We start from the raw sequence: 12,829 nt of genomic DNA, 5'->3' as shown, positions 1-12,829 counted from the left end.
ATATTGTCTGTGTCGATCGTGTGTCGAGTCCCTGGATCAAGTGCACCACGTAAACGTACTGTATAGTAGATTTTCCTGTTCGTCTCGGTACGAGAAGAACACAAAATCAGGTCAAGTTGTCGCGTGTCTACCAGCGACTGGGTATGAACTTGTACACTGAGCATGTTAATTCCTCAATATCCAATGGGAAGGAAGCACGATATTCAATACAACGATATATAATCAATCCTCGTAATGGCGAGAGAGCCGCTCCAAGCAAATCGCGGGTGCCGCCTGATGCCATGAGCATACTGTCCGTCCCAATGGATATGATACCTGGATAGGATACCACTTGGCTAAACCAACCTGCCGTTAACAACAGCAGTGCTTTCTCTATCAGATGAGTGCCACAGGTCTTCAACCCCACGGTCACGAATTGAAGGACTGTGTGTGGGTTAAACATTGTCAGCTATTCTGGTGAGCTATGGATGCCAAATTCGGACCGGCCCTTTCATGACAACGGAACCTTCCGTAGAGGGAGCAATGGGTTTTGATATTTCTTGATTCCTGTTTTCTTTGCACCAGGTGCCCGATGATCTGGATGGGTCAACGACACCCGAGTGTAACCATATAGGATCAACCTAAGTGACGAGTAAGCAATCCATCCCAGAAGCGTGAGCTTGACTCGGAGAACGGCGCCTCCTGAATACATGTGGGCATATGGTCGCTTTTAACAGTAGTACTGTCTAGGTGAGATTGTCAGAGTTGTATCCGAAAAAAGACTGGTTTGCGGTTTTCGTCAAGAATAGCATTGCCAATCCTGTGCCTTTCGTATCGTATAACCCCCCGACTTTCTGCTTATAATTAGCCCGCTGCTTGTCATGCAGTCCATACCCACACAGGCTACGGTAGGCTAGGGACCGGCGCTTGCTGGGATACGTCCCTATACGTAAGCAATTGACGTGTCGTGCCCGTACGAATCATGACTGCTGATGGTTTGTGAGTTGGGGCTCCCGCAGCGGCATTCAGCACAACTTTTCCCAAGCGTCGAATTGTATAGCTCCGGGCAGCCATGGCCTTTATACTCCACCGATATTGGGGTTGTTATAGATCGCCCGACCTAAATTGGGAGTAGAAGCCGACCGCACTGAACGGCCGAGGGCACGAGAGTAACGTCGAAAGGCGGGCCCCGGGAGGGCTGCCCGTCTCGGTAGTAGCACCCGACTTTTTCATGCTGCTTGCTTACCGATTGGATCCATCGACTACCTGGGGAAGGGTTTTTCGAGAGCGAACGGCAAGCTAGGTAGAAGAAAAAAAAAATTCAGATAAAAAACTAGAACAAAAATAAAACAAAAAACCGACAGGATGGCGAGTCCATACCCATGGAGAAGATTATGAGACTAGTAGCCGGGGCCGCCGACCAAGGTACGGTCCTCCGAGGCAGGGCGGCTGGGCGACACGATAATCACAGCACCGTTTCGAGGATTCGTGGCTTGACGCGTCCTGCGAAACCTGGCGAGACCTCGCGGGTTTTACCGTCATCAGTGCAGAGTGTTTCTGCTGCCATCCAGTCCATGAACGACGGTTATGTCACCAGTCCATGAGCTGACGAGACTTGGACAGCCCATGTGGGCTGTCAGCTTCGAAACGCCTGCCACGCCCGCTGTCCAGTTCGGGGCCCAGTCTGGGAAGTCAGTTCATCTGACACTCGACACTAAGAAAAAATCTCGAGCCAGCCGTGGGCTGGACCATGGCACCGAACACCTCCCACCAGATTGCGCACCAACCCTGCAGTCACATCGGCAGTACAGGACGGCGACTGCAAATTTGTCCGAGTGACCCGCAATCCGTCCGCGCCAAGTGCGGGTATGCTATGTCTCAGGTCCCTCGGTGAACCGTGGGAACGGAACATGGCAACGTCCAGAAGCAAGCCAAACGGGTGCTCGCGCTGCTCGAAATGAAATGTAGGCAAACACCTTGGATCACGAAAACATGTAGCATGGTTAGCGCATTCACAAGATATGCCCTCAAGTCGCAAGGGGCGATTTCAGTTGTGTAGGGGTAAAATTGGGAAAATATTCGAGCTTTGAGTAAATGTTGATGGTCTCGAAGGCTTGCGGACCCGGTCAGGGTGCTTTTCTTTCGATGGTGCTGCCGTCCGTCCGTTCGAGATCTAGAAATAATGGGTAGACGCAGGCGCAATGTTGCTGTCCACTTTTGGTCCTGTCGAGTTGCTGGAGGTCTCTATTCCGACGCGATGATTGGGTGGCTTTTCCCGTTGTCTCGAAATGGTTGCAATGCATATCCATCATGCATTCAGCCTCACCGCTTCCCAGGCTACAATCTGCTGCCAATCTAGCAATCTCTCGAATCAATGCTGGATCGAACTGCGCGATGTGACTACTTCCCATTATCAATACAACGATCCGCCATGGAAGACGACTGCCATGAGCTCATCTGGTTACCTTGAGCAGGACGGGCCCGCACCGCACGAGACCGCATGTCCAACTCCAATGTACACGAACGGGGCTGCGCACGGAAGGCAGCGGTCCCTACCCCATGCAGAACGGCGACAATACGAGAGGGCGGGTGCTGTTGTGGCTGACGAGACAACGTTAGATTTGCCAACACTTACGGATGCAGGAAGGCTTGCACAGGCAGGACACTTACATGACTCGGCAAACATCCACTTCCCTATCCTCGGAACGCCCAGAGCGCGCGGCGTTCTCGGTCGATACATGAATGCCCGGATGCTTCCTTGAGGCGAGAGATCAGACGGCTGTCATCGGCGTGGCCGCCCGTTGTCGTCTCATGCTCCATGTTTTTGGGGTGATTTTCAGGGCTCCCAACAAGCCCGTTGCCCTGCATCTAAACCGAGACTGGGTGGATATTCTAGACGCCTTCTAGAAGCCCCAAGGAAGACGCTGGTTCGGTTCGATGCCCTGGATGACACATAATCAGGGGGTAGGGGTCTTGGTGCTGCTGGTACCCACAGGCCCCTTCCAAGTTCCAACCTGCAGGGGGGTCGGTTCTCAACCGCTCCTCTGAGAGCTACTGCGAGGGCCCGTCTGACATTGCAATCCCAATGCTGATGGGACGCACGCTGGGGTTGCTATTATTGACTCACCTTGGGTGAGAGGGGTGGAGGGGTCGGGAGGGAGATTAGACCATCTTCTTTTCACAAGCAAGCAGCACGCGGTTGACTCTTGTACCTAAGACAACGATTTGCTTATTGCAGACTCGGATGCATCAGTAATGACCCCTTAAGATCAGCAATACATAATTGAGTTCCTTGGCTTATACGATAGTTGTCGGGCTAAGAACGGGGGGCTCCTGCTTCAAACGGCCGCGACTGCCCAAAAATGAACAATTTGGCCCGTCTGCATAATTGATGCTGCCTGCAACGGAGATGGGCCACAGTAGTGCGCATATGCAGAGTGGCCAATGCCAAGGGAGTCTGGCCGACGATCCCAAAGCTCCGGGAAGACGACCTGACCTGTCTGTTAAGCCCGTTCAGGCTAAGCAGATCCCGAGTTGTGCGCGGGTGCTCGTTCGCCAATGAGAACGAGAGCGACATGCCGGATCGAGTTTGATGATGGATTGATGACCGTGAGCTTCTTGTCTGCCACGAGCCAACTTGCATGGCCATGCCCTGCAGCCAGTTGACAATCGAATGTTCCAAGAAACCCCGGCCGGGTTGACCGGTCAATATCAAGACTGCTAGTAATAATACCGACCTAACCCGACGTAGGCTGTTGTAGCCCTGATAAGCATGGCAGTGCCGACGTTAGGTAGCGCGCTTCGACCGATCCCCGACGCTGCCATATTACCTGTAACCGTGGCACGTTACAGGCATAACATAACCTTATGTACTTGTTCATGGACAACTCCGAGCGGCGATCAGAGGCTACCGCCTAAATACTATGTATGACGCATGTGACGGAGGACGTGTTTGCGAAAAGCAAAGGCATGTTCAGGCCGAAACAACTGAGTAAGCCCGGCGGGGAAATGGAGGCTAGCAACAAAAATAGGCTGGCAGGCTGGGGACCGTGAGGCGCCAAGATGCGAAGGAAGGATTCAGACACGAGGTCAGCCCGTGAGATTTGATGGAATTCTCACGGCGTGGCGGGCGCTGCTGTTGGGAGTCTGCTACCCTGTCGATAGCCACGTGTAATACGGAAAATCCATGTTCTGGTTGACAGGAGCAGAAGCAGAGTGCTGCATGAAGATCACCACACGTACGGATTTGCGATCGACGGAGAACCAACTGCAGCAAGCTGTGTGTAGCCTGGTTAGGTACTGACCCCGGACGGACTCTCCTAAATGGTGCAGCTGCCAAACCCCAGACGGCGCATTGCATTAGAAACGACACATTCAGAGAAACAGAAATATGGGCATGCTTGCTTCTCGTGATTCCTTCCATCCTTCTTTCCATCTCTGAGATACGGTTTCAAACAAAGGGAGGTCCGAAGTCGAAAGTGGTTCCCCCATTAGACTCTGATCTCATTCATCTGCCACCATCACATCATCTATCTTCTTTTTGCAGGTGAGTCAGTTTCAACCTTGCTGGGGAGGCCCAATTTCCACTCTTCCGGTCGTCTGGCCATGCCGGCATGCTTCTATCTCATGCTTCTTTCTAGTGGGCATTTGAGACGCTGTTCTTGGGGCTTGTTTGCCATCACACAGCATAACCCCAGCATATCTCTGCCGTAGTTGCACGTGTGTGTCCCAGGGAACTAACTGCTGCGACGAATCATCTTTTTTTGCTTCTTTCTCTGTTCGTTTTAAAACCCCACTCGCCACTCCCCCGGCTGCATATCAATGTCTCGTCCCTATCAATTGTTGTGTTATGGCCGCTGATGCTGCTGCTGACACGGCTGAGAACATAACCTTAGGTGCTTGATGCACCTGCATGCGAAACTACCTACATATGTACATCCTCCATGCCAAATGCCCAATGATAATGTACTTACACACCCGCCCAACCACTATTGAACCGGTGGTGGGCCGTTGCGATCTCTTTTTTTCTGATTTAACATATTTTAATTTCCTACCACTGAACCATCCCAGCCTGGCTGCGGTTCTGGCGCTACTCCCCTAGTCTCTGACACGCCAGCCCGGCCTAAATCTCCATCTTCGTCCCGCTCACTGGCCACTTTCTGTCAACGCTTTGCATGCTCCATTTCTGAAACGCGCTGACGCATATTGTAGCAGTGGGCTGTATCTAAAACAAGCTGTATCCTTTCTACGGCTCCGCCCTCACCGCACATCGTCGGCTTGCCCTCCTGCCTCCTCTCTCCTTCCCAGTTCCCACCCTGCCACCCCCCTCGCAAAGTCCTCTTGACTTGTCTTCTTCCTGCCTTTGCTTCCGGAACGAACGACCAAGCCCTGCATAACCCTGTACCCTGGACATACCACAACAGTAATATCCAAAACAAAGCCCGCCTTTCTCCGTCTACCCATTTGGAACACTGGCAAATCAGCCATCTTCATCCTTGAAGCCCCCTTCCCACACCCCCATCTCAGGCCACGCGACTGTCGACATCCTGGTCTGGTAGTACTCGTATTATATCAACCGTCTTTTGGATCTCTCGGGCCACGGTACCGAGTTACTTGCTCTGCCCGCCTGCTAGCTACATACCTACTTATAATACCACCCGCCAACCCACCTCGTGCGACATCATGTCTTCCTCTGCTACTAGCAATCCCAATCCAACTCCAGCCCAGGAAGAATTCCAGGACCTCTTGAACAAGAACTCCGGCAGTGATAGCCCGCGTGTTCACCCCGAAGACAGAGAAGACGTCCGTCGAGAGGCAGACGACAGTGAAGAGGACGAAGAAGACCGCTTCCGCAACGAACAAATAGACGCCGCCATGCGCATGCCAAACATGAGGACCCCCGTCGAGGGTGGTGACTACAAACTCCCTCCCGCCGCCTTCGACTCGGGTCGAGCCACGGGAGTCAAGGGCGTCATCGCCGATGCCCGCGCTTACGAAGAGGCTCGCCAGAGCAAGTGGCGCAACCGGGTTCGCGCCGCCCGACGCTCCGTCATGGGCATCGGCGACCTGGTTAGAAGCAAGGACAACCAGAGCGCAGAAAACAGCGAGGAGGATGTCGACGAAGATGAGGAGGCTTTCCTGCAACAGTGGCGAGAGTCGCGGCGACAAGAGCTCGAATCAGAGGCACAGGGCAAGGCCCGCGCCAACCGGAGGACAAGCCCGAGCTTGCGCATGTTCGGCCGCCTCGATACAGTCGATGCCTTGGGCTACCTGGACGCCATCGAGAAAGTCGCAAGAGACGCGGTTGTTGTCGTCTTCGTTTATGATCACGAGGTAAGCCTACACGCCGTCCGCATGCCGGACCTGTCCCATTTCTTGTCGCACACGCTTACTAACATTCGCCTCTGCAGTGCCAAGTATCTGGTCTGATCCAACAAGCCCTGCGACCGTTGGTCACGGCGCATCCCTATGTCCACTTCGTCAAGATTCATTACGAGGATATCGAGTTCGACAACGCCGCTGTGCCGGCCATACTTGCCTACCGTAACCAAGGCGACCTTTTTGCCAACTTGACTGGACTCATCGAGATGATTCCGGAGGATGAGGAATTTGACAGCGACGCCCTCAAGAAGGTGTTGCAGAAGCATGACGTCCTGTAATGGCCGCATTGCCTTGTGTGTTTCAAATAACAGTTACGGCGCCGCGTCGATTTGCCCATGCCTGGGACATTTGTTGATCACCTACGGTCTATGCTGTCATTTACGAGTCTCCTTTTGTTATGCCTACCCGCCGCGATGGGGGGCAACTCTGCTCCTCGCAGATATTCTGATACCCTTTGATTCGAAAGGTCAGCAATCCACACACGCAGCTGGACCGACCATTGCTGTCTGGAGAGCTTTTACGGGACTTTTGCACATATCCAGTCTGTATTAGCTCTGAGACCCAATGGTTTTCACGCTGCACATACACGACCTGCTGTCTTTCTTGAGTTGGATACATTCCAAGGGAGCCTGTGGTTCTGGTCTAGAATGAAGTTACGTTGGTAGGAATCAGTTCCTGACGGGAGTTTTGGCGTTCGCGAGTTCAATGCGAACTTTGGTGGGAGGGCCGATGATTCCACGGCCCAAGTTTGATATAGATTTACGATACGAAACGTTACTGGATGTCGTCTTCCTATAGTTGAAGACGTAGAAGAACGTTGGACCACGTGTGTTATATGAGCATGTATAGTACATAATGAGAAACCAAAATATCCAAGATGAATCGAGCAATGATCTACCCTCTTTGTGAAATCCGGCTGGCATCACTTGGCGGAGTGACGTTTCAGCAAGTATACTAGTGATTTGGAATAGTACGACTGGCAATAATTATGCAAACCATTACAGCACTCGCAGATGGAATCATGGCTTTAACCGCAGGTGTATGGGTCTATATAATTACCTTCCATACTGCTAGATGCCAAAAGGACCACGGGAAGGTCGTGTAGTCCAGCATTCTATACAAGGATTCACATATATCAGACTCATCTCTAACTCAAGGGGAGGATGAACCTATCGATTGCCACTCGGAAATCGTTTGTTCCATCGCATACTTTGGGGGAGAAACGGAACATCCTGTACACTGACTGACTTGGACAGGACGGGAGGCGGCCGTGGTTGAGATGAAACGACTGGTCTTATACTGGGCTGACGAGCCGAGCTTAACAGCCAGTCAGGTACTTTGCAGATATCCACGTGAGCAAGTTGTGAAACTCAAGCGGGCAATCGACCATATTACGCCACCGTGTGACCGATATTGAACTGGCCTTCGCCCCGAGCAGACGTGTCAGCCTCGGTCTTAGGGTCGCAGGGCCAGTATTGGGTTGGGAAGCATTCGTAAGAAGGAGGCACCCCGATAGACGGACGCTTTAGAGATCGAGGATAGGCGCGCTGAGTCACCAGCAGCAACATGGCAATGCATGGAATGTAGTAACAAAACCCCCATCAGTCAATCTACATCGAGAGAGAGAGGTAATGGACGCTGCGAAGGTCGCAGCTTGGCATTCGTTAATAACCCCGCAATCCGCGCTCACGAGGTGTGCCGCGTGCCTGTTTGCCCCGAACACTAGGGAGGCAGAAGCGCCTATGAACCCCTCTGTCCCGCTGATAAGGGGAGCTGGTGATAGTGATAGCGCTGGGCCGTCGGATCGTCCACGATTGCCTTTTGGTCGCGCCCCCCACTTTGCACCACGTCACGGAGACTGACTTCCAATATGTACTCGATGGAAGCGTCCATCATCATCACCTGACCAGATATTGGCAATACTAAATTTAGGGATTACGTATTCGTATCTTTTGCAAGTTCTGATTACACGTCTAACATTACAGAATCCTCCAACTATACGCTATATCTTCTATCCTTAGATATATGTAAGGAAGGTAGTCAATCAGCTGTAGTGCCAGTTGGATTCTGATATTGCGGGCAGGATAAGGTAGGCGTTGGGCGGGCAGGGGTGGTTCTTATCGACGAACCTGGAGATCGTACAAAGCCAATATTGGTTCCCACCTGCCTGAGACCATGTTCAGCAAACAGCTTAAATGGAAAGGGGGCGCGTATTTTCAGCTGGCTTCAGAGGTCTCCTGATGCTCTGATGCTGTCGATGCAGGTAATAAACTACAGTAGTCAAAATAAACTGTTCAAATGTACGCGTTGAAATGCTTTTGTTGCAGTGATCCATCTCCTCACTTGCAACAGCACATGCATTGAATGTTGCCATTATTCCGTACATTACCCCAGTACCCACAGGGCAAGTCAGTCATTCAGGTAGCCCCTCAACCCCTGCAACTAACTCACCTCAACCCACTGCGGGGTCTTGGCTGAGGTTGTAAGGCAACTGGCAACCTAATTTCCGTCATTTATTAAGTACACTCACCACATTGACACCTCTCCGTCCTCTACTTTGGTCGAGCGAAACGAACCGGACAAACCCAAGGCAGACACCATCCACCTGGTTCAGCACAAAGTGAACGAAACCTTGAGGGAGCAATCTTTCCCGCCGTGTGAAATGACAATACCTTCCTATCCTCCCGCCCAACCAGACATCCGTGACCAGGCTGCGCTTTGAGGGAAAGAACAACACCACATGCAAGAAGAAACCGCTGACAATACTGCAAGAAACTGCATACAACGTCCTCTACATCTCTTCTTGTCCTTGTCTTTAAGTTCCAAATCGGCAAAACTGCCTGACTGGCCACCTGCCTTGAAATATTGACCACAATCACCCACGGCGGCTGATTACCTTCCCCAGGTCCAACCTGGCTGCCTGACTAGAACACCTGGGCTGGGGGCTTTTCAGGTTAGACGAGATCGGTCCAAGATACCTAGCAAGGTCTTTACGGATCACAGATCAGACCAGAGACTGTTACAATCAAGTAGGTAACCAGGCTGCATCATTTCTCATTGCCCTGGGCATCAGATTCGACAGGCCTTTCTTCTTTGCCTACCTATCTACCTACCTTCCACCTACCTTACTACAATCACAATACCTTACTTTACCAACTTCCTGCCTTCCACTGTACCTGCTGTTGACTGGGCATCTATCTACATGCGCCTGATGGACTGCCAGTCAACCTGCTCAGCATCAATACGTACCACTACGCCTCTCACCCATCCCACACTTACACCTTCCCACCCTATAGCCCCGCATTGCACAGGCCGTCGTCAGTCGCCTTCTTCAGCCTTTTCGATTCTACACCTGCCATTCTTCTAAGCTCTGCTCTTTCCTTCCTTACAGATCTCCTCACAAGGGTAGATTGCAGCGAGGTATGACGTGAGCCAGCGAGGCCCTCAACTGTCGTCACCGCGGAATGGAACAGCCGGAACAATCTGGTCACCAATCCGATACGCCAGCCACTGTTCGACTTCGACGCTCGAACGAGAACTTCCGATCTACCATCAACTTGACTGACGATCGCACGCTGCCGTCGCTTTCTTCTTCTTCGCCACAAACACCCTCGGCCAGCGTATCTAGCTCGGTGCCGACGCTACGATTCCCGCGCCCGATTGGCAATAGGCAGCTAACAAACTGGGTTTCATCCAGCTCTCCTGACATCATGCGTAACCATAGTTACCACGAAGAGGCACCGCTGGATTCCAGCATCGCCGATCTCGGCTTCGAAGTGATCGACAACGATGGCGAGATCCAGTCAAGTTCCTCTGAGGACCACTATGACCATCAGGCCCACGAGCTCGCCGACGATGTTCAAAGTATTGCCGATATGACCGACACGACCGGAACCGACGCCGATACGAACGAGTTGGACTCGGATTCATCGGAAGATGACGACGAGGAATATCATAATCACCCGAATCATGGTACCGGGAGACCCTCTGTCGCCGATAGCCATGTTGATGACATGGTGCATATGGCGGATCAAAGTCTGGAGCACCCCACCGAGCTTTTCACGTCAACGCACTCGCTGAAATCCGGAAGCTCTTCGGCTTCGGGCGATGAATCCCTCGAGGGACCTGCGCGAGAGCTGAAGAGCCGGGGGGAAACCACCAGTGGCGCTGCTTCAACCCGGGACAGTGGCCATAAGGCCGGCTCAGATCGCACAGCCTATGCCTCAGCAACTAATCGCCTAGGCGAGTGGAAAGAACTCCTCACCATTTGGTCCAAAGTAGCGATGGACACTTTCTACAGAATGACTACCCGCCAGATACTGACACGCTTACTCGTCGTCCTGATTGCCATTGTTGGCATTCCGGTTATAAGCTTGCTCAAGCCGAGCCAGAGTCAAACAGGTGTGATATCAACGGTTCCAGCCGCATCCGTGTCGTCTCTGCGGCTCAAGACGGATGAACAGGTCCCGGCAACTACCATCGCCCCAGCTTCGACGTCAACCACTACCATGAATGCCTTGCAAACAACCACCTCCCTCAAAAACATTGCGTTCATGCCTTTCAGTAGAGACAACGATGCTGTCCAGCATGCCGAGCCAGCCGTGGGTCTCTGCACAGCTGAGATACACGATCGCGACGCTATTCTGATCAAGGTCCCACAACAGGTCATGTCCAGCTGGCCTGCCAAGCAGACAGTGCTCGTATCTGTGAGCCGTGGATCAAACGATCTCGATCTCCAGTCCATGAGGGTTTCGCCGGTCGACGATGGGTTCCTCGTTCAAGTGCCGCAAGAAGAAGCTTATGGAATGCTCGATGTTTCGATTGCAACCACTAGGAAGCCAAAGATTAATGAGACCTTCCACATCAACTTCGGGAATAACCTACTCGGTAGTGCCCTCGATGCCGGCAAACAGCTCGTTAAAGGGTTTGCCCAGAAGGTGGTGGATACCGTCAACGGCACAACGACATGGGTCGAAGAGGCTTGCATGCCGGCTTTTGACTTGGTATCCAAACAGACTTCTGACCGAACGGCCTCGGATTCAGACCTTGTACTGCAAGGACTTCGGGAGGCCGGCATGGCGGTTATCGGTGCTCCTGCACGGGTCTCCGCCCAGGTCATCCAGCAGGCCAGAGAGGTCCTTTCCAAGGATAAAGTCTCGGAGCGTTTGTTCCAGGTTGAGACCGAACTCGTCCGGCAAGCCCAAGATGTGCGAGATGGGCTGTCGTTGGGTCTTCTGCACGCACAGCTAAACACAAAGCTATGGTGGCTTGAACTGCAAGGCAAAACCGAGGAGCACGAAGAGTACATGATAGCAGCCAAGTCATACTATCGTAAGAAGACCGACAAGGCCATCGAGGCACGCCGGGTCCGAGCCGCAAAGACGGTCGAGGATATTCGGACCAGGCAGAGGCAGAGTCAGAAGAACGGACGGGAGGAAGGCAAACGCTCGTTCTGGGAGTTCGGCGAGCGAGGTCTTTAGGGTTGATCGTACTTGTTGAGCACTATACCACACAGGGTGTTGCCAGGATGGACATTAGGGCGGCGTTGGGTTTCATGATTGTATTGCTTTGCTGGGTCTTGTCATTGTGCCCCTCCTTGGGGCGACTTGACAGCCGACGGGAGCGTGAATGCGCCTCTGTGCGAAGCGAGAACAGGGGTTGATGGACAGAACAGACACAACCAGACCTGGTAGCGGTGGTTGCTCCTGTTTCTTCAGCCACACATACTGGAGTTCGGTCGAGGTGTTTAGTTGTACTTGATGGCTGATGAACGGAATTGCACTTTACATAACCCCTCCACTTGCATTGCCTGTACAAATAGTGAACCAGTAATGATGTGCCCCTTGGACTTTTAGATTCATGCTTGATTCATGCCCGGCAACGCAACTAGCTCTGTTCAATGTGCCTATACACGAAATCTTTCCTATGTGAATTACGGTAGGGATATAGGTTGCTTGTGATTGGCTACAGAGAAATCACCTTGGCAGTAGTGTAGGGTCCAAACACAAATAGTCCCTATCCCCCACTATCCCGTCTGTGGCTAGAAAGGGAGAGGATAGTGGGCTTGACTGCCTTAGGTAAGCAGGGGTACTGGAAACCCCTTGCCGGTGTCAAAACAGATCCCCCATTCCAGATGCAGCCAAGTATCTTCTGAACAGCGAGATTAGGTGGCGACTGGTCTTGGTCTGGAATACATTTGCGATATGGCACTGCGATAGGCAGCGGGCTTCGGGTGCCTAAGCATCAATGTATGCACATAATGAGATTAGGTGCCTACAGTACGTGTAGGTACATGGTGTATCCAGGCAGTAGGTTAGGTGCCTCAATGTGCCCAATGTATCATTGAACATATCAATCAATTGAAGTAGGTGTGTCATGTGCCTTGAGTTACAGTTACCTACCTTGCTCAATTAAGTTGCAGGAACCCGAGCTTTTGTTGACATCGATCCAAAGGAGGGGCTAAAGTTGT

The 12,829-nt window shown here is 52.3% G+C and overlaps 2 protein-coding genes across 2 annotated transcripts; both read left to right on the top strand.

The window, feature by feature from the left end:
- Positions 1 to 5,661: 5,661 nt before the first annotated feature.
- PG985_000450 (uncharacterized protein) lies at positions 5,662 to 6,638 on the top strand (the record flags this gene model as incomplete). The annotated part of the gene is made up of 2 exons (XM_066820219.1): positions 5,662 to 6,312; positions 6,390 to 6,638. 2 exons carry the CDS (start codon positions 5,662 to 5,664, stop codon positions 6,636 to 6,638), a joined length of 900 nt encoding a protein of 299 aa, XP_066691098.1.
- Positions 6,639 to 9,824: 3,186 nt separating this feature from the next.
- On the top strand, positions 9,825 to 11,840 carry PG985_000449 (uncharacterized protein; the record flags this gene model as incomplete). The annotated part of the gene is made up of 1 exon (XM_066820218.1): positions 9,825 to 11,840. The coding sequence occupies one exon, from the start codon at positions 9,825 to 9,827 to the stop codon at positions 11,838 to 11,840; it is 2,016 nt and encodes a 671-aa protein (XP_066691097.1).
- Positions 11,841 to 12,829: the final 989 nt, after the last annotated feature.

Source organism: Apiospora marii (genome assembly GCF_038362585.1).
Source record: "Apiospora marii strain CBS 49790 chromosome Unknown utg000001l_segment0_segment0, whole genome shotgun sequence".
Classification (NCBI taxonomy): Eukaryota; Fungi; Ascomycota; class Sordariomycetes; order Amphisphaeriales; family Apiosporaceae; genus Apiospora; species Apiospora marii.
The sequence above is the reverse complement of the archived record's forward strand: the minus strand, read 5'-3'. Positions and strand labels throughout refer to the sequence as shown.